This window comes from Peromyscus californicus, unplaced genomic scaffold (assembly GCF_007827085.1).
Source record: "Peromyscus californicus insignis strain IS unplaced genomic scaffold, ASM782708v3 Scaffold_7__1_contigs__length_154581171, whole genome shotgun sequence".
Lineage (NCBI taxonomy): Eukaryota > Metazoa > Chordata > Mammalia > Rodentia > Cricetidae > Peromyscus > Peromyscus californicus.
In genome coordinates, this window is record NW_026294595.1 from 27,425,118 (window position 1) to 27,446,649 (window position 21,532).

Sequence of the window (21,532 nt, forward strand, 5' to 3'; positions counted from 1 at the left end):
AAACGTGAGTACAATATTTACCAGCAGTTCACTTTCTGTCATAGTCTACCAACATAATAGGTTTTTATAGTTAATGCAAATTGTATTTATTTGTCAGGTAATAGTTATTTTATAGACAAAGACTTAGAAGAACTAATTAAACTTTTAACTTGTGAAAAATTCCTTGTTAGCTATTCAACAATTTCATAGCAAAGTATTTAGAATAAAATTCTTTTAGTGTCATTTTCATCAGTGTTGTTTTTAAAACAAGATCTTCATTTTATATATTAAAGGATCAGATTATTTTTCAAAAATCACCTGGTCTGACAATAACCTGTTTTTCTTCTTTCTGTATGATCTATAAAGCATTCACAAGAAAATACAGTAACAGCTTGAATCTACTATCAGATGTGTCATAGTTTAATAGTTTTATTTACTTAAAATACATTTTCTTTTAAAAGCCAACATCAAAAATACAACTTTAGAAGCAAGACTGCTTGTAAAACCTTTTATTGTTGCAGCCATTTAAAATCCAGGTCATAAAATGTGCCTCCTGTGGCCATATTACTTTTTTACCCTGTCACCGACTTGCTTTTTTTCCCCCAAAATGATATTCTGGCATCCATATGTATTAGTAAGTGCACAAAATATGCTTTATTTTATATGTTCTTGAGAACCACTTAATGAAATCAGTCATTACATTTGTCAGAAAAATTACCCAGTTAGTCTGGGATAACCCTGTGCCGTCATCAGATGACCGTTCTGAAGAAATGAGAAATGTAATGAATAGTGAACCTGTCGAGTTCTTTCAGGTGGAGGAGATAGAGACTCTCCCAGTGGAGATTCAGCGTTGTGAGAGGAAAATGTACCAGTTTGGCATTGCTGGAATCAAACAGAAGAGAGAGGAAAAGATGGAAGGGATGATGTAGGCAAATGGGAAATTATTAAAAGCTTAAGTCAGCAAATGATGCAATTAAATAAATGCATGTAAAACTTTCAGAGTAGGTTACTGTCAGTACTAGTGAGAACCTAGAAAGTCTTGCCTGTGCTCTGGAACCTGTTACTAGGTCTTACTCAACTTCCATTGGTTTTGATTTTTTTCCTTTTTTTTTTTTTTTTTTTTTTGGTATTTTCACATTACTGAGAACTGCTTTCCTATACCTTGGTGTCACTAAATAATGTAGGTATTACTATAACAGTAGCTCTTCTAAATTCCCCCAGGGGTAGATTTCAGGAAGATAGCATGTTGTCCAATAGACAAGGAACAAGGGAATACATAACCTTAAGAGAGTATTATAACCAGGCTGACTGACATTGTAGTTGGGAAGAAGCCCCATGTCTGCTCTGATTATAGTCCGCTTCTTCTGTTATCGCTGTATGTTGTTACCTTTCTGTGCATGCTGGAGTCCCTCCCCAGGGAGGGAGAGTTAGGAAGGGATGAAGTGCTTCATGCAAAGAATTGTCAGATTCTTTGTATCACCTCCTTATCTGTTTTAGAAGAGGTAGATACTTGCAGAGGAACCAAATTGTAAAAATGTCTTTATAGTTTTGAGTTTGGGAGTTGATACCTCAGGAAAGAGAATTAACCCTGCCTCTCTGTGCCTTTCTCCTCCATGGGGTATTGAAGGGATAGTGGAACCTCAGACAAATGCCCTTTCCCCAAGGTGACCCAGTTTGGAATTAATGTGAAGGAAAAAAAATTCCTCTCTAAAATAGAATAAAGGATTTGTGAGGTTCAAAACCGTGCCAAGTAAATATGATTAAGCAGGCATTTGTGAGAAAAAGATGTACTGCAAAGTAAAGTTGTAAGACAACGAAAACTTAAGTACTAAGGTTTTTATGGTGTTTAACGATTAGGGTGGACATTTATATTTATTGCTTTCTGATTGTCAGAGTATATTTTACATAATATCACTTACCCTGCATTTATGACATAAAATGTGCTCTAATGACTCAGTGCTCTCCTAGGGTTCCCCTTCAGATTATATAAGGCTATTTGGCTGGTAGCGTCTGGTACTGGCAAAATCCTTTTAATGTAGCAACTCAAGTCTTTATACTTTTGCTCTACTGTTGTGATCTTAAACTTACTCTCAGCAACCAATCTGTTTATATACTTTAGCAAATTTCTGTCTTCTGATTTTGTTTCTGACCTGCTAGGTTTAAGCAGGGATTTAAGGGGCTAGAGAGATGGTTCAGTGGTTGAGATCACTTGCTGCTCTTAAAGAGGACCTAGGTTTGCTTCCAGCACCTACATGGCCCCTCACAGCTTCTGTGGCTCTGGTTCCCAGGAATCCAATGCCCTTTTCTTCCTAGCATTTGGCTTTATTGCAAAAAGAAGTTTCCAAAAAAAAGAGGAGTTTCTAAATAAAAATACAACTAACTACCTATAGGGGAAGCATAACTGTCATCAAGTATTTATGACTGTACAATTTATGACTTTATATAAATGGGATATATATTAAAACTATACTAATTCTTAAATCTAGCCTTTATGTTCAGAAACAGGAAAATACCATGTGTACTTAGATGCAAGAATGAATCTTAAAAATACAGATTTATAGCCACAGAAAATATTTACGTAACAGTTATTAAATGTCTGGGGCAAATTAGCTACCTGTGGATGTAGCAGATGTGTTTGTGGTCTGATTTTGTTTTCGATCTTTATGTACATTGATCTGTTAACCTGATAACTGCTAACTGGAACACCTGTTTTATGCAGGTACCATCTCCAGCATCAGAACCCGAAGAAGAAAATGATCCGGATGGTCCCTGTGCTTTCAGAAGGCGGGCAGGATGCCAGTATTATGCTGTAAGAACTTTATTTTTTGTGATATTTTTGGTGAGCTGGAATTAACAGATCATTCATGTCAAGGTAACTTAGGCTGAGTCTCAAAGTGGGAAGTGCATCAGTATTTTTTATTTTATGCCTCCTGTAGTGTGTGAATACCAACAAAAGTAGATGAAAGATGCCAAATTCTTTCACAGGATATCATAATCTTTTACCTGGAAATAAGACAACATTTTAAAAAATTATTTCATTTGGAGCTTTAATTATAGCTTTAACAATTGTGAAAATTAATTGCACATGTCTAAGTTGACTTCAGAACTTTTGATAGCTTCTGGGTTTTCACTGATTGTGTGTGTGTGTGTGTGTATGGAATATATACCTAGTAAGTATAATTTTTAAACTTCTTTCATGCCAGTGTTGTCTGATAATTGTATCTATACATTTCAGACACATGTAGAAATCTCTGTGTTTTATTGATGTCCCATTTTGGGTGCAGTGTTAGAGAATGACCTTGACTTTGCAGTGCTAACGTTTTCCATCAAGTGTAATAACTCTAGAGTAGTGAAAGTGGTTTTCCCTTTTAACATGGTTTGTAGGAGCCGTGGAGTGCATTATGCTGTGCTCACGTAGACAGCTTTTTTGAGGGTAGACTTGATGTAGGAAGGATGAGGATTTGTTTTCAAGTTAGGCTGATAAAGGACGGTAAAACTGCTATAGAGGGGGACAGAGTGGTGAGACAGAAAACAGAATGATACATAGAATGGAAAGGCCAAGAAATAGGCTCTCCAGTCCTTAAAAGTAAAGAGAATGCTTAAGCTTAACCTGTGCATACACTTCAACTTTCAGTTGTCTCTAGCACACCCCCCTGAAAAAAATTAGTTAATAATTTCATCCACTCCCTATGTATAAATAAATATTAAAACATACTCTTCTTAGGTTTTCATCTAAATTTTAATTATTCTCCTAATACTACCTTCAGTCATTTTATTTTTATCATGATTTAACTTCTCTTCCTTTCATGATTGCTCTATGAGTTATTTATTTATTTACTTATTTATTGCTCTCTCTCTCTCTCTCTCTCTCTCTCTCTCTCTCTCTCTCTCTCTCTCTCTTTGCAGCCTCGTTTGGACCAAGCTAACCATATGTGTGAAAATTCAGAGTTGGCAGACCTAGATAAGTTGAGGTACAAGCATTGTCTCACCACACTTACAGTTCCCAGAAGGTGTATAGGATTTGCACGGAGGCGAATTGGCAGAGGTGGAAGGTAAGCTACTTGTTTTCATTTTCTAGCTGAAAGGCAAGCCATAAAGAAACAGCTATGTATTTTATATATAATATACACATGTGTGTCTTACTGCTTTACAGGGTCATAATGGACCGAATATCTACAGAACATGACCCAGTCCTGAAACAGATAGACCCTGAGATGCTGAATGGTTCTTCAAGCTCTTCCCAAACTATAGACTTTTCTTCTAATTTCTCTCGGACCAATGCTTCCAGTAAACCTTGTGAAAATAGACTGTCCCTTTCTGAAATATTAAGCAATATCAGATCATGTCGACTACAGTGTTTCCAGCCAAGGCTACTAAATGTACAGGACATTGATAATGAAGAATGTACCTCAAGAAAACCAGGGCAGACTGTGAGCAGTAAAAGAGTTTCTGCAGCATCTGTAGCTTTATTGAACACCAGCAAGAACGGCATATCAGGTACGTAAGCATCAAAAGACCTGCCATAAGTCTCTCGCCACTCTTCTCCTTCATGTCCATTATGTGATAAGTTAACTCATAATAAATTTTGGAGACTTATTTTCCTACTTCTACTTGGGAAATCAATTTTATTTTTAGTTTTCAATATAAGAAACATACCCCTACTAATTCGGCATGTGAATGTCTGGTATGGCGACTGTGTGGGCTGAATACAGTGTTCCCTGTGAGCTTCCTGCTTATTAGTTGCCTCCCAATAATCATTGTACAATGTTCTCAACTTACGTTTTTTTAAAAAAATTATTCATTAACTTGGATGGAATGTAAGCATTGCTCCTTGAGAATGCTATTGAAAACCTTTCTGGAAAATGATTTTTTTTTTTCTTTGAAAGGCTCACTGAGTAGTGATTTTGGTCTGATAGCTTACCTTTTTAGTTGAGATCAGAAAGATCTTTTTCATTTTAAGAGATACTGTGCTAGATGGGTTGATGTGTGATTATAATCTCAAAATTTGGAAGCTAGAGGCAGGAAGATCAGGAGTTCAAGGTCATCCTTGACTGCATAGCTAGTTTGAGGCCCTGTCTCAAAAAAAAAAAAATATATATATATATATAGATATAGATATAAATATAAATATAGATACACACACACACACACACACACGCACCTACAGGATATGAGTTTGTGCTCAAATTAATTTAGTATTTTTATGATTTGTAAATAATTGATAACTTATTATTTGTAAATAATTTCAATATCCAAACATTCTAAAATGTAATTTTGATTTATTTTATTCTGTGAATAATCTTATCACATGTTTACAGATATATATAGTTTAGAAATATGTTTATAATGTATACACTGCAATTATGCATAGTATCCAATGAAAATGTGTGATTTAATACTGTTAAGTAGCCTTTCTTACAAAACGTCTTATTTCGCCGGGCGGTGGTGGCGCACGCCTTTAATCCCAGCACTTGGGAGGCAGAGCCAGGCGGATCTCTGTGAGTTCGAGGCCAGCCTGGGCTACCAAGTGAGTTCCAGGAAAAGGCACAAAGCTACACAGAGAAACCCTGTCTCGAAAAACCAAAAAAACAAAAAAAAAACCCAAAACGTCTTATTTCATTTTTAAAACAATTTATTCTTTAATAATTTATGCACATAAATAGTATATTCTGGTGAAATTCATTCCTCCCTTCTTTCTTGTTTTCCTCTCAGCCTTTTCAAAGCCTCTCTTCCACCCTCAAGTCCCTATCCCAGTTTCTTGTTCTTTTGTTTTCTTGTGCTTTTGTTTGGGAGAATCACTCGGTTTTAATCATGGCCCCTGCTGTGGGCAAAGGTGTGAGCCTATCCCCTGGACTGTCACTGAAGACAGCTGACTTCCCTCCTCCAGCAGCCCTAGATTGCCATTAGCTCCCATGGATGATGTAGGGTCCCATGAGACCCTCCCCTCTCTGTAATGTTTATTTTCTGGTTCATTCTTGTTTATGCCCCATGCAATCAGCCATAGCTATTATGACTTCCTGAATGCCATGACCTTGTTGTGAGCATAAGACAGTATTTCCCAACCTTCCTCCCTATTATTCATCTCTTAATTCTTTCTGTCCCCTTCCCTCAGTATCCCTGAACATTGGATGTGGTGATTTGCAAGCTTGGTTTAAAGCTGAGCACTCAGCAGTCAGCTGTTCTTTACCCCTTGACCAGCTGTGAGTCTCTGCACTAACTGCTGTTGGCTACTAGCAAACATATGCATATCTGAATTATGTCTTGGATGATCTGAATTATGTCTTGGATGATGCATTAGTAGGGCTACAGTTACATTAGACTTCTTTAAAGTGATTTTGCAGTTCTTCAGTTTGGAATCTGGTGTTCATAATCTTGTGTGTATTGAGCTGTTTTCCAACTTGGTATAGACATTCATCCATTTAAACACTGCAGTAGAAAATTAAATTTTTTTGAATGAGTGGAAGTTGGCCTGTATTTCCCTGAATATGTTGCTTCATTTTCTCCCAGCTGAACTTTAAGAAAATGATGGCCCTTTATATTCAGTTTGTGAGGTTGTGAAGCTTAATGAGCCTTTTTATCTGAAATGGATAAAAATAGTAGTATAAATTAAGATCATGCAGTGTCTAGAAATCTGTCATAATAAGAAGTTAAACAATAAATATTAGGTTGAGTCTTTCTCCAGCCAACTCCCAAAATTGTTCAAAATTATCTGAATAGAAATTTCTTACCAAACATTCAAAAAGGGATTTTGAAACATATATATGGGTGTTTATAATGGTGTTTGACTATACATTGACCTTTTTTTTTTTGGTTTTCCGAGACAGGGTTTCTCTGTGTAGTTTTGCACCTTTCCTGGAACTCACTTTGTAGACCAGGCTGGCCTTGAACTCACAGAGATCTGCCTGCCTCTGCCTCCCGAGTGCTGGGATTAAAGGCGTGCGCCACCACCGCCCAGCTACATTGACTTTTTTATTCTTCCAGTGTATATAGCATGATAAAAATGATTTGAATGAATTCTCAATTTGAGTATTTACAGATTTCTACTATATGTCCCAGATGAACTCTGGATTTGACATAACTTTTCTAGAACATATATATATATTTTTTTCCTCTGTTGCTGTATCAATTCTGAATATATATTGATCCATAATTATAACTTAATGTAACTGAAACAGTTTTCTCATAATGAGGTACATTACCCATTTGTTGTCACCAAAAAGCATTTAAATTACCATCATAAGTGTGTGTGCATGTCTTGCCATTTCTCATGTATTTTTAAATACATGTATCATGATAGCATCCCTTTCTTCCTTCCTTGAGAAATTTTGAGAAATGTCAGTAAAGTAAAATTGCCTTGCGAGCATGAGGACCTGAGTTTGGTCTCTAGAGTGTATACACACACACACACACACACACACACACACACACACACACACACACACACACAGCCAAGCCTGGTAGTACATGAGTGTAATCCCAGAGCTAAGGAGGTAGAGATTGGCACATCTCTGGAGTTCTCTGATATCCAGCTGAGCCTACTTGTTAAATTCCAAGTCAATAGTTAGAATCAGGTCTTTAAACAACATCAGCAACAAACAGGACGGACAGCTCCTAAATAATGACACCACGGCTGGTCGTCTGCGCATGTGCACATCCACTTGCACACAAACACAAACTTGTACACACAAAGTAAATGTTAGTGTTTAAGCAGTAACAAAGATACGTTGGAGGTCATTCTGCATATGTTTATATGTGGTGTATGTGTGTGTGTATTAGGATATATGTATGCTTGTGTGGAGGCCAGAGTTCAATGTCAGTAGTCTGATGCTCTCCACTGTATTTTTTGAGATGGGATCTTTTACTGAGCCTAAGCTCACCAATTAGTCACGCTCGCTGGCCAGTAAGTTCCAGAGAGCTGAGCTGCCTGTCTGTCTGTCCGGTTCTGAGACTGTGAGTGCTTTCTTTCTGCTCCCCCTGCTTTTAACCTGAGGGCCTGAACGCAGTCGCCGTGGTTGCACAGGAAGCACTTTGCTAACTAGCATCTTCACAGCACTACAAGTCAACCTTTTCAAATCAGCTCTTCGCATTTCTTGGTCAGGAAAGCAAGGAATTTGTTTATTTCCTGCTAGACTTCCTGAGGTCCTCTCCGTCCTTGAGGTCATGAGCGTTTTCAATTTTTAAAATTTTGTTTTAAAATATTGGGCTTGGTGGCTGACAATGTTGTTCAGTGGTTGAGCTTGCCTAGCAGACCCTGGGTTTGGTGCCTTACACCACCGGGGGGGGGGTGGGGGGGGGGTGGGGGTGGGATCAGACATGGGAATGCAGGTCCTAGTGAGAAGTCATTTTGTAAACAACAGCTGAATAACTAGAAGGGAATCCCATTAAATTACTAGACTTGGTCATTTACTCGCTTTAGTGAGCTTTGGTCTTGAAAGCTGTGCATTGTCAAGACTAATAAGATAGGCACATATTTTTACCTGTTTGAGAATATTTCTGAATTAAATTATTAGTGCTGAGTTTCCTTTCCCAGCTGGGAAATCCCAATAAATGAAGGGTTTAAGCAGAAATATGACTTATTTAATGTATTGATTATTTAGAGACAAGGTCTGTGTGTAGCCCGTTATAACCTCAAACTTAATGATCTTCCTGCTTCAACCCCTGGAGTGCTAGAATTACATGTGTATCCCATCATACCTAACTTATATTTATTATTTTGGTATGCTTCAAGGGGAATTTAAATGTGTGCCCTAAGCATTAAACCAAAACAGGAAACTTATTTTAAATTAAGTGACAAACATTATTAATTACTACATAAAGATCTTCTTCTTCCTCCTCCTCCTACCCCATCCTCCTCCTCCTCCTCCTCCTCCTCCTCCTCCTCCTCCTCCTCCTCCTCCTCCTCCTCCTCCTCCTTTTCCTCCTCCTCCTTCTTGTCTGTAGACCAGGCTGGCCTCAAACTCAGGGATTCTCCTGCCTCTGCCTCCCGAATGCTGGGATTAAAGGTGTGCACCACCACCACCCAGCTAAAATAATCTTTCTTAATTTAAAAACTCAACAGGATTGAGAAAGGAAAGACAAGATGTATTGAACATAACAAGTGGATAAGCAAAAAAATTATTTCATATAAAATTTTTTACATTCTGTTTTATATACACAGCATTATGTTGTTTAACAATTAAAAAGTGAGGAAGAAAACAATTCTCTTCAAGAAGCTTATAGCACATGGCAGTATTCCACTCCATATGTGAGTAGAGGGTGCTAATTTATAGTCATTTGAAACAGGTACTGTCAATTTTTTTAGATTTTTTTCTTTAGTATAAAGTTCAAGAAAATGTTAAATATGTAAAACAGCTTTACTTATTCAAACTTGAAGGGGCAGATTTACATTTAACATAGGTTTCAGTGATACACAGTCAAGTTAACATGATATAGTTTTCTTTTCTTGCATGTTTTGATAGATACCAACAGTCTTTTTGAGCACCTCCAGATACCTTACAGTCATTAACAGTTTGCCAGTGTTCCAGGAGGAATTCTTGAGTTTTCGTGTACTCAGTTTCTTTTTCCATTCTTACATTGCCATGAAATGCTTGCAAGCATAAAAAGTGTTAGCAAGTGAAATTGCTTTAACAACTAACATAAATACTCATAAGGTGTTTGGGGGGAGAGTATGGTTGCCTCCAAAGATAAGAAAAAATGTTCAATCCTAAGGTATTAAAATATTGTAGTATGACAGTTAAAGGGATTAACACTGTTTTAATGTTCCCTACTATGCTTGGGCATTGGAAGTCTGTTTTCATTATCCTTGTATCCATTTGTTCATTTCCTGACCCTTCCAACCATTACAATTATTTTCCTGAATCTAGAAGTTGTGTTTGTAGAACATTTGTAGGCTTGTACGGTAATTCCGATTCCCCTAGCTCTTCCCTGAAGTACCTCCAGTCATTTATGAGGACATGGAAGATTTAAGACAGACCCTCCCTATCTGCCTGCCCCCAGTTCAGACCCAGATCTGTCCTTTAAATGAAATCCTGGTGCGATCAGCATTGCTTTAAACCATTTGCTATAATTCATAACAAAGACCTACCAGGTAGAAAATATAAGATAACATAATCTTATCACCACATTAGGTGCTCTCCATTAAACTGAAAACGAATTCTAGGACAGTATTTGAACAATCATACCTTCTCAAAGAATACATCATCTTGGCCCAGTGTAAGAAACACAGTTAAAAGTTAACACAAGTCAAAAAAAAAAAAAAAAGTCACTATTCTGTGGTAGGATGATCATTCCAGAGTATCTAGAACATGTTTCTATTTTATTTTTCTCTCTATCACTGAATAGCAATACAAAGTTAAGAAATACTTGGATATATATATTTCATATAACCACAAGAATACCTCTGTGGATCCAATCTTAGGGCTTTGTAGTTATGTTACTATAAACTCTATGAAGTATCCAGAGTATTTTTTTCCATGGATCACTGTCCAGAAACCAGGAGAGAAAAGTGCAAAGAGGTTAGCCTAAGCAAAGCACCGTATAGGAAGCTCCCTGCAGAAAAGAATGGTGGTCAGTGTCTGTAAAGGGTGTGTGGATTCATCTGAAGAATCAAAGCCAGCTAATACAAGATGGGTAGTGAGTTTTTTGTATAGAAAGGGTGCTTTTAGAAAACACTGGCAACAATGCACAGTCAGCCAGAAATGCCAAGGTGCCAGTCTATACAGTCTTGAGTACAGAAAGGGAGAAATTCTTTAGGAGATAGACCAGTCTCTAGGAGGATGTTAGCCGGGAAGATTTATAAAGCATTTACTTAAGAAAAAAAATGTTTCTCATCCATCTAAAGCAGTCAGTCAAATATTGTCACCTTTCAGGACAGACAGGTTTGTGGTCATTGTGACCTGATAGAACTTTGGAGAGTGAACTAAATTTCCTCTTAAACTGCCAGTGTGTCAGATAGAAGAGTTCGTTTGGCTGCAAGAAGAAGAGAGCTTGTTCTTTGGTTCATCCTGACTTCTGCCTTTGCCACTACTGCCCTGACCAAAGTGGAGCTTCTTCCCTGCGTTTCATTCCAGGTGGATTTGTTCACTAACAGTTAGCTGTGACCTTTCTGATGCATTTTAATGTGTGCCACTAGATGACTCGGTGTAAAAAATAAATAAATCTCGTGCAAATAATCTAGCACATCATGGAAGAAAAAATTAATCCATTTAGGAAGTGTTTTTAATCTAAGTTTTATTCTTTTCCCACCAATAAGTGAGCCCTGAGAGTCAGCTCACTGTTGTGTCTGTAGCATGAAAACCATGTATATCTTACCACCTTTCCTTCACCACCGCTCTCTGGTAGCAGAGGAATTAAGGTATTTGTGCTGGACGTGGACACATGGTTATAATTCCAGCACTTGAGAGATAGAAGCAGGAGATCACAGGTTCTAGATCATACCCCACTGTGTAGTGAGTTCTGGGCCAGCCTGGGTTGTGTGAAGCCCAGCCTTGAAGGGAGATGAAGATCATTTTTCCAGCTTTCTATCTTGATTACTATTTGTTATTTTCATGTAAGGAATTGAAGTGATACTGAACAGTACTCTAGAAAATTCTGGATAAAGAACATCAGTTTGTTTGCAACACAAAACACCTTAGTAAAGAACTGAATGTCAGGAATGGAATTAGCAAACTAATCTCAGAATAAAGCAGAGAGGGTGTAATTTAAAAGCCTGTCTGTATTGTAGAATTGGGTTTTGTTTTATTTTAGGTTTTGGATTTGGTTTTGTTTGTTGTTGTTTTACCAGTAATTCTTAACTAGAAGTGGGATCAGGGATGAGAGTTTATAGTACCCCTATTAAATATATGCACAAAAGACAACTTGCTCATTAAAGTGTGCAGAACACTTAGTTGGCAATTCTTTGTTAGCCATGGACTAACTCAAGAATAATTGTCCCTGTGCAGCCTTAGCTAATCTTGCTGCTTTAGTGGGACCACAGCCAGGTACTACCACACTCCAGGCCAAAATAATTTATTCAATTCAAATGACAAATTAGTCAGTTTACTAACAGTGTACTGTCCTGTATCTGAAATACTTAAGGGGACCAAAGTGTTGTGGATTTCCAAGTGTTTGTATTTTGGAATATTTATGTGAAGTTGAGTGGTTAAACACCCAGAATCAGAATCTCTGGAATTCAAAGTGCTCAGATTAAGAAATCTTTGAATGTCTAAGCTCTTAGAATGCAGTGAAAAGGTTCTGGGTTTTGGAGCATTTCTATTAGCTATGTCAGTCACGTGTGTTTTATTCTAAATTAGAACCATTTTACCAACCACCTCACAAGACTTTGGAAAGAGAAGAAAAGAGTCTTACATTCCTGTTTTTAAAGACAACGAAAAGTGTGATGTTTTATATTTTATCCATAAGCTAACCAGCATGAGTCTCCCTTTTCCACAACATAAAGCTCAGCTCTAATCATTGGTCTGAGATAGCTCTCGATTCCAAATGGCCCAGCATTAGAAGACATGTAAGACTTGCTAAATTATTTAGATTTATGGTTTTTCCTCATGCCTCATACCTAATAAGCTATTTTTCCCATCTTTTTCGCCAAAGTTTTCAAACAGCTGGAAATTCATGAATACTTAATATTTTCATTTGATTTTGAAGAATATAACTTTAGAATTAATTTTTTCACTTAAAATAGAACACTTGAAATGAGTTTAACATGTGCAAAGAAAAATATTTGATTTTGTTTGTAATTCAGTAAAATTTTTATTGTGTACTTCAAAAATACAGGTAAAAGTTCTAAAGTGAGCAGTATAATAAATACACCAGGGTTTGGAATCTTCTAGAAATAAAGTATTTATTTCCTCTCATAGCTCACTAGAAATTATGATGATATGTAAGAGAAATGAAAGTATGTTTAAAGCTTTGTCCATCTCTAGACCTAATTCCCTTTTTATATATTAAAAAAAAAAAGGTAAGAGTTTTTCTAGGCACAGTTTGGCTATGTGTCTACAGCACTATCAAAATGTTCTGATTTGATAGTCTTACTAAACAGAAACTTTGGGGATAAAGTAACGTTGATTATAGGTCATATTGGTTAGATCACTCAGTACATATGCAAACTGTATGACTGACACTTTGTTTCTTCCCAGACGTACTGTAGGACTTTATATTAATAACCCTTTTTCTAATGTATTTTCCACGTTAGTCACTGAAATTCGTAGGGTGCCATTCTGCCTGGGAGCAGATAGTAAATTATTACTGATTGAGTAAAGTAGGAGAAAAGAAAGCTTCTTTTTTTTTTTTTTTTGTAAGTAGAGTGGGGCTGGAGATGTAGTTCTGTGGTAGAATCTGCTTAGCTGAGGTATGGGCCCCTAGCACTACAAAAAGAAAAGAAGAGTGAGAATTACTTTTAAGAGTATGCGTGTCTTCTGGCGTGGCTGGACTCTTGTATTCTAAATGTCCACTAATTTCTATGAAGATCCTTGTGTTCGCTAAGTGGGCCTATCAGCAGCCCACTTAGATATCATCAGTTCATGAAATTTCGTTTACAGTTCTTTGAGAAAAATTTTATCTTGTAATTTTTTTGAGCTGATCCTTCTGTCAGCTTAAGAAAACGGGTCTCTTGCTTTTTCTTGAAACTCAGAACTTTACACGCTGGTCAGAGCACTGGTGGTTGCATCTGCAGGTCCACTCTAGTTTTCTGAAAATGTCTCATTTCCAGCTCTTATTTGATAGAATATATTTTAGATGTTGAATGTACTGGGCCTTATGGTTGCTGAATGTCTTTGTTTTCTACTCCAATTTAGAATCAAAAAGGAAAGTATTTTCACTTAAGTATCATGAAAACTGAGAGAAGTCATTTTGTCTTGCAGGTGGTCCTCTCTTATTAAAGCCATAACTTGGTCATTATTAATATTTACATTAGTAAATGCAAGTGTTTATTGTTATTATTACTACTGTTACTCCACGGGAACTCTAATGTAGAGAACTAAGAGGATCTTAAAGACACTAAATCTGAGGCCAGCATGAAGGCGCAGTGGGTAATGAAAGACACTTTCCACCAAGCCTGAAGACCTGAGTTCAATACTCATGGTTCACTTGGTGGATGAAGAGAGCCCACTCCTACAAGTTGTCCTCTGACCTCCATGCATGCATTGTGGTATACATATTTACATACTAAATACACAAATAAATATCCAAAAAAAAAATTCAAAGACAAATTTCAGTCTGAGTAAATTGTAAATTTCTCATGCCAGAGTCCTGTTATACAGTTAAAAAACGGCATAGGGAGGAAGGAGATGGATGTGAACATACACCACAGTGAAAGACTTGTCACTGTGATTCTACTCTGCAGATGTATATTGTGGTTGTGTTTGCTTTTTGTCTTAACTGGTTTGCATTGTACTCTGCTTATGTCTTTAGAAATACTTTAATAATCGCTTATTCATCATTTCTCAGTAACAGGGGGCATCACAGAAGAGCAGTTCCAGACACATCAGCAGCAGCTAGTTCAAATGCAAAGGCAGCAACTTGCCCAGCTTCAACAGAAACAGCAATCCCAGCATTCCTCGCAGCAGACACATCCAAAAGCACAGGTGACCTCACAGTTCCCTCTTCTCCTGTTTGCTACAGATGACTTTACACCTCTGCTCTGGAGTCTGAAAATAACCCGGGTTTCCTTAGTTAAATCACCTGTTTTTGAATGGCTAATTTACAGAATAGTCTCTGGTTACTTTAAGAGCCACATGTGGTATTTTGGATGTAAGAGAGAAATAACTAGTTTTTGGAGGGATTATTGAGACTTTATAAAATAATTATGTAGTTTTGAAACTCACTCCTCACCCTCACTGCCAGTTTCTTTTTCAAGAATATGGCTTTTCTAACCTCCTCCTCAAGTTTGTGCTATGTCAGTATAGCTCACGAGGAGAAGGAATTCTATTGAATTGTGCAGTAAATCTAAGCTGCACAGCCTCCCTTGCCTCTCTGAACCACATCTCCCTAAAGGAAAAAAGAAATGCCTAAAGGAAGTCCATAGACACCCATAAATACAGACAGTGATACAGATGAGAATACTACATAAGGTTGCAGGAAACCAACACAGCAAACACTTGATATGAGCCTTGTAATACTCTTGTGGGCTGTGACCTCCCAAACTATGCAAGAATGCTTAGTTTGTTGTTTCAAGCCATTAAAAGCAAAACAGAAATAAAAAGAAATAATCTCAAAGTTGAATCATGAGAGAATAAACTTCACATTGTAGGTCTTCAGTTTTGTTGTTTCATAATTTCAAAAATCACAAATCTCAGTAATTAAGAGTTACTCAGTTTGGCCACACTCTTTGAGTTCTCAAACCAGGATCTTCCAACAGTGGTTAGTTCATTCTCAAAGGGTCAATCCTTTTACCCTAAAGACATGAGTCCACACCATGGAAATCTTGGTGAGCCTGGTTGCTATACACACACCTCTGGTAGTCCCAGTAGATCTGGGCTTGACTTAGAGCCTACGGCTATCAGTGTTAGTAGCAGCCAGTTTTACACAGAATCATGGAAGAGTGGCCACTGTGTTTGGTTTGCTTTGCTTTTTGTAAGTCTCTTAGGATAACTAACCTGAACTGTTAGCAATCTGCTTCAAAGTTGGATTAGTCTAGGTTTTTACATTGTGATAGGAGTGGCTATTAATCATGTCTGTGATTTTTTTTTTTTTTTATTTATGGTGTCTGCTCACCAAGCAGTTTTAAAGTGTTCATTATTACCTAGTATTAATAGAGCATGGGTTTTTCAGTTTAGTAGTTCTTTCTCAGAAATAATTGCTTGTTAGTTTTTAGTAATTTTCATGCTTCATAAACCAAAAAAAAATAATAATCTAAAGTCATATATCTCTCATCTAAGTACTTCTGGCTATTCATAATTAGAAAGGTACTGTCCTTTTGGGTTCCACACATTCCTTAATGTGCTCATTAATCACATCTAACAAAACTGAGAATATAGAGTGCTGACAAGATGGCCTAGCACTTGCCAAGTCTGATAGCCTGAGTTGGATCCCTGGGACTGACATGGTGGAAGGACAGACCAATTCCTGACAGTTGTCCTCTGACCTCCACGTGTACATGGTATCCCTGTTGTCCCTACCACGAGGGTGGGGTGGGGGGACAGACGGACGGATGGACAAACGGATGGATGGATGGAGATTCGATGGATATAGCTAGATGGATGGATGGATGGACTGACGGACGGGCAGACAGACAAAGAAATGTGGAAAACTAAACTGTGCTCCTACCCATTTTATAGGGCTCAAGCACCTCTGACTGTATGTCTAAAACACTTGACTCTGCCAGCGCCCACTTTGCTGCTTCTGCAGTGGTCAGTGCTCCTGTTCCAAGTCGCAGTGAGGTATCCAAGGAACAGAACACTGGCCACAACAACATGAATGGTGTCGTCCAGCCTTCAGGTACAACTGGGGTTTCACATATTCCTTAGTAACTTGAAGTGGCCACTTATGAAGGTGGGTTTGAGTTTGTCATATGCACAGAGGAAATGTATACAAGTACTCTTCAGAATGCCTTGGACAGATGTGGATGAATAGCTGAGTGCTTTCCAGATTCTCACACTATCTTCTCTGTAGCTATCTCCATCCATCCTGATTTTACCCACATGTAAGGAAATCCACTGAGCTCCTTATCGGCTACCCCCATTGATTCATCTATGAATTGATTATGAAGTGAAATACAAAGCAGCACAGTCAGTTAAAAAGCTTGAGGTCGGGGTTGCCTTCCCATGTAAATATACCGTGTTCATAGGTGTACTTCCCCGGACTCCTCCTCTTGTGATACATTGTGGCTGTGAAGGCCTGTCTGCTGCTCCCTACCTGCACTCCAGAGACATGCTGCTCTGTCCCCTGCAGCTCTCACACTCAGAATTCTTTAGTTTCGTTTACTCATCCTCAGGATCACCCTTCTTCTTTTCTTTCTTCAGTCTGAGCTTGCTGAACCTTGTATGCCTATAAATCGTTAGGGCAATCCAGCTATCGTTTTCGTCTGTCCTATTGTATTTATCTCCAGAGGAGACTCGTACAGAGGAAGCAGAACGCTTTGTGAAGCTTCTTTATATGACTGCGATATGGAAAGTTAACTTAGAATTTATTGAACTAGAATGAGTACATTTACTTTTATTACTAAATTCCTAATTTTTAGGGATTTTTTTATTGTCCCATGACACTAATTGAATGGTTTCCCCCCTCTTTTGCAGGACCGTCTAAAACATTATATTCCACCAATATGGCTTTCTCGTCCAGCGCAGGGATTTCAGCTGTACAGCTTGTAAGGACAGTTGGCCACACCACTACAAACCACTTGATCCCAGCGTTGTGCACAAGCAGTCCTCAGCCGCTTCCCATGAACAGTTCCTGCCTGACCAATGCAGTGCAGCACCTCAATAACGTCAGTGTTGTTTCTCCTGTCAATGTGCATATCAATACACGGACTTCAGCACCATCGCCAACAGCCTTAAAACTTGCCACAGTTGCTGCCAGTATGGACAGAGTGCCAAAGGTTACTCCCAGCAGCGCCATCAGCAGCATGGCCAGGTGTGTGGTGCAGGGACCAGTCTCGGGCTTTGCACCAACTGTCTGGAAGGAAGAGAAGGGCCTTTGGCTTGTCACTGCTCCAGCAGTCTCTGTTGACAGACTGGATTTTTCAAAAAAGCTTGAGGATTTGCTTAACACAAAGAAAGCTCTGGGCCTACATACACTAGTAGCATCCTTAAATACCAACCAGAGTTGTAGAAAGACAAGAAAGAGAATGATACTTCAGAAGCTTCAGTCACTCCCATATTTTTTTAATTTTATTTTTTTTTAATCTTTCTAGATTTATTATTTTATATGTATGAGTGTTTGGCCTGTATGCATGTGTGTGCACCATGTGCATGGCTGGTACCTGTGGATACCAGTGGAAGGCATCAGATTCCCTGGGACTGGAGTTACAGATGGATGCAAGACATTGTCTCTGTGCTAGGAATCGAACCTGGGTCCTCTGCAGGAGCAACAAGTGCTCTTAACTGCTGAGCCATCTCTCCACCCCTATCTCATCATATTTCTATAGATTAATAGTCTAGGTTGGGCCGGGCGGTGGTGGCGCACGCCTTTAATCCCAGCACTCGGGAGGCAGAGCCAGGCGGATCTCTGTGAGTTCGAGGCCAGCCTGGGCTACCAAGTGAGTTCCAGGAAAGGCGCAAAGCTACACAAAGAAACCCTGTCTCGAAAAATCAAAAAAAAAAAAAAAAAAAAAAAAATAGTCTAGGTTGGAGCTGTCATCAGTTCATACCAGAGCTTAAGTTGAAATCATACTCTATGACCCTTTACTTTATATTTTTTAAAACAATTTTATTTTGATAGTATGTGTATGTGTAAAAATTGTAAGAGCTTTCTAAAACTAAATAATGTTTTGCAGGGCAAGTTTCTATGTTCCTTTCAACGACACTAGCGCAGAGAGAAGAATGAAACAGAATAAATGTATTTGTATGGGTTCATCAGTTTTGACCATAAGCTTCTAAAACGAAACTTTGGATTAATCATGTTACATATTCCCTAATTTATCACTAGTATTAGAAATTAGTAGAATTTCTGGGCTGAAGAAAAAAATCTTCATTCCTGCCTGGAAGTGATAAAGATTGAGGTTTTTGTGGGGTTATGTCTAGTTGTAGTTACTCAACCATGTGACCTACCCATAACTCAGTGTATTCTCGAGAGTGCTAATGCTTATTCTGCTCTTATCTCACCATAGAGAGAACCACGAGCCTGAGAGACTGGGCTTGAATGGAATAGCAGAGACCACAGTAGCTATGGAAGTGACATAACCTAAAGCATGTGGCTTTGCCCTGTGTGGATGGTGTGCGTCCTCATGTTCCAGCGGAGTACAAAGGCACCACTCTGTGGACCACAGAGCAGAACAGTGGACCCAAATGGACTACAGGATATCGGATATTAAATCGATATATGATGTATATTTTGTAAAATTGGGAAAATCACTACCTTGTAAAATAGTTTCTTTGTATCATCAATATTATTTCTGTTACTTGAATAGTAGATATTCATCATCATGCTTTTGCACTTGAATTTGCAACTGAATGGATTTTAAAAATAATTCTTTAATGGGATCATGAGCATGAAATGGGATCCTGCATCACTTGTTTTAACTATTTATTTTGCCATGTTTACATTTTGTATCTTGTAAAAAAAAATAAATCCAACTTTGTGTCTAAAAAGTTAAAGATTCATAGCTAGGAAATGAAATTCTTGTAATTTTTTTCTAAAGGAACTGTAAAGTTTTCACTTGGTTCATTTTGTTTCACAATTTGACTAGATGGACTTTTTGGTAAATACTTTAGTGGCATTTCACTGTCAAATATGACTTCAAGGCAAAATAGTATTTTCTATTACTGTGCAGGGGAAAGGGATGGATCGATACATGCAAATTTAATGTAGTAACTCACTTTTCCATATATTTTGAATGTATATTTCTATTTATAATACCAGTTTATAAAAATAATTACACAGAAAAAGTGGACTAGGAAAATTATGCATCTAGCACATTTAAACTGTGCAGATAAGAAAATTTTTCATGGATTACATTTTATCTGAAGACTGCATATTTTAACTGGCTTTAAAACTGTAAACACAACACATAAAAGATATTCACCAGGTATGTATTGCATTATATCATTGCAATAATTATTGGAAGTCTATATATCGAGCCATCCCAGGTTTTGGGAGGGGGGAGGGTTGTGGCAAGATTGTCTTTTCAATTTTGGAGAGTTTTCCTGTGGCTACAAGGCAAGTAACGGGTTGGAAAAAGTCTGACTGTAAGTGTTGGACACCTTCATAGTGTAGTGTTTTAGTGACTTTTTTATACGGTTCTTGTAAATTAGATACGTGTAGTGGTGTTTCAGAATGTTTGTTTATGCACTAGTTCAGACAACTTTCCCTGTTACTTGTTCTTGATAAGTGAAAACTGCAGGGAAATAAAAAATACATATCAAAACACGGCCATGCTGCATATGTGTTTATTTCACAATGTGCACACAGCGTAAGTGAGGGCGAAGGACAGGCTAGCACATGGTAGTGTTTGTCATCTCGAAGTGCTTTCCAAGTGTTAAGTGAAGAGTTCAAAGAGGCTCATCTGTGGGCACTATTGGGTTCCAGGGAATCCAATATAAACTACCTTTGCTATGAAAAGTTCTTAAACTATTTTACAGAATGTAAGTAATTTGCAGTATAGCAGTCATTGAAATCTCATAAATGAGCCTCATTTTATAAATAAATAGAATATAGTGTAGAATTATATTGCAAGGGGGTTTTGGAAGTCCTGGGAAATGTAAATATTTTTAATGAATACGATTAAAACCATTTCAAACTGAACATAATTTTATACCTTTTTTATATCTGCAGTCCTGAAAGTTGTAAACTTATTGTTAGTTAAATTAATGGACCAGGATTTCTGCTGAGAGTGGTTTTTATTCAGATCCTAAATGTAAAGAAATTTATGGTCAAAACCACAGGGAAAAAAATGAATTGAATTACTTTGTTGGTTGTGACCTGATAGGATCCATGCTCGTTTCTGCCATACTACCTCTGGGGTTCACTGCTGATGATATAAAGGAAATAATTTTGATTGATATGTATATGACTGTTCATTCTGCTTACAGTTGGATGTATCTTCTTGCTATTAAGAATTTGAAACTTCAGTGCCAATTTCAGAGAAAGCTTTTTCCCCCATTTTGCTGAAGTAAAGCATGAAGTTAATTTGCCTTATGTGATATATATAAATATACATGTGTGTGTGTGTGTGTGTGTGTGTGTGTGTGTGTCCATGTTATAAATAAGTAAAACAAGAAAACTCTATTTGTACAGTTTCTGGAGGTGATAGCAAGTCCAGAACTTATCAAAAACTAATTAATGGCCACTTGATTTGTTCCTTTTGAAGTAAAATAGAAAATCTAAGTCTCCCTTACTTTGGTGGTTGTACCTGCTTCGTGAATGGCATTTCATTTACTCGTGTGCATGGTTCCCAAAACAGGCCTGAAAGGAAGAGGTACTGTTAAATTAAGGGGTGACTTGTGTGTCTGCTCAGCATGCTGCCATCTCCGCCATTTCTTGGAGCATTTCTGAATACTGGGGAAATGCATCCTTTGGAGGGTGTGGGGACAGGAATAGGTTTTACTTGTGTGTATACATTTGTTTAAATTATGGAAGAGCTGCTTGGGTGCTGGATCATCCTTTAATTGATATAGGCAAAATATCCAACAAACTGCGTTTTTCTACCTTACTAAATAATACCCCCTTCCTCGGTAAATCAAAGTCAGTATTACCATACAGCTCTAAGTATATTGGAGGACATAGTTTGTTTCTTTGGCAAAAGACTAAAAAAGAAAAAAGAAAAGAAAAGAAAATACAAATATTTGCAGTGTGCATGTTTTTAAGTGTATATGTATAGCATTGTAGCTGTTTAAAAAAACAGTGCAGTGTTCGTAACTGTGTTCAGTATTTTGTTAATATGGCTCGAGGGCTGGAAGGGTAAAGA

General features: G+C 37.7%; 1 protein-coding gene across 3 annotated transcripts in view; it reads left to right on the forward strand.

The window, feature by feature from the left end:
- Positions 1-20,759, forward strand: part of Epc2 (enhancer of polycomb homolog 2) — a 114,739-nt gene extending 93,980 nt beyond the window's left edge. For 2 of the 3 annotated variants that reach the window (XM_052724160.1, XM_052724162.1), the window contains 7 exons: positions 2,699-2,788; positions 3,886-4,031; positions 4,133-4,476; positions 14,419-14,555; positions 16,248-16,407; positions 17,205-17,541; positions 18,737-20,759. In XM_052724160.1, the coding sequence (XP_052580120.1) occupies positions 2,699-2,788; positions 3,886-4,031; positions 4,133-4,476; positions 14,419-14,555; positions 16,248-16,407; positions 17,205-17,541; positions 18,737-18,809 (1,287 nt within the window). In that variant the 3' untranslated portion in view covers positions 18,810-20,759. The remainder of the gene's footprint in view (positions 1-2,698; positions 2,789-3,885; positions 4,032-4,132; positions 4,477-14,418; positions 14,556-16,247; positions 16,408-17,204; positions 17,542-18,736) is intronic. The other variant, XM_052724161.1, reaches the window with a different exon arrangement.
- The last annotated feature ends 773 nt before the right edge of the window (positions 20,760-21,532 follow it).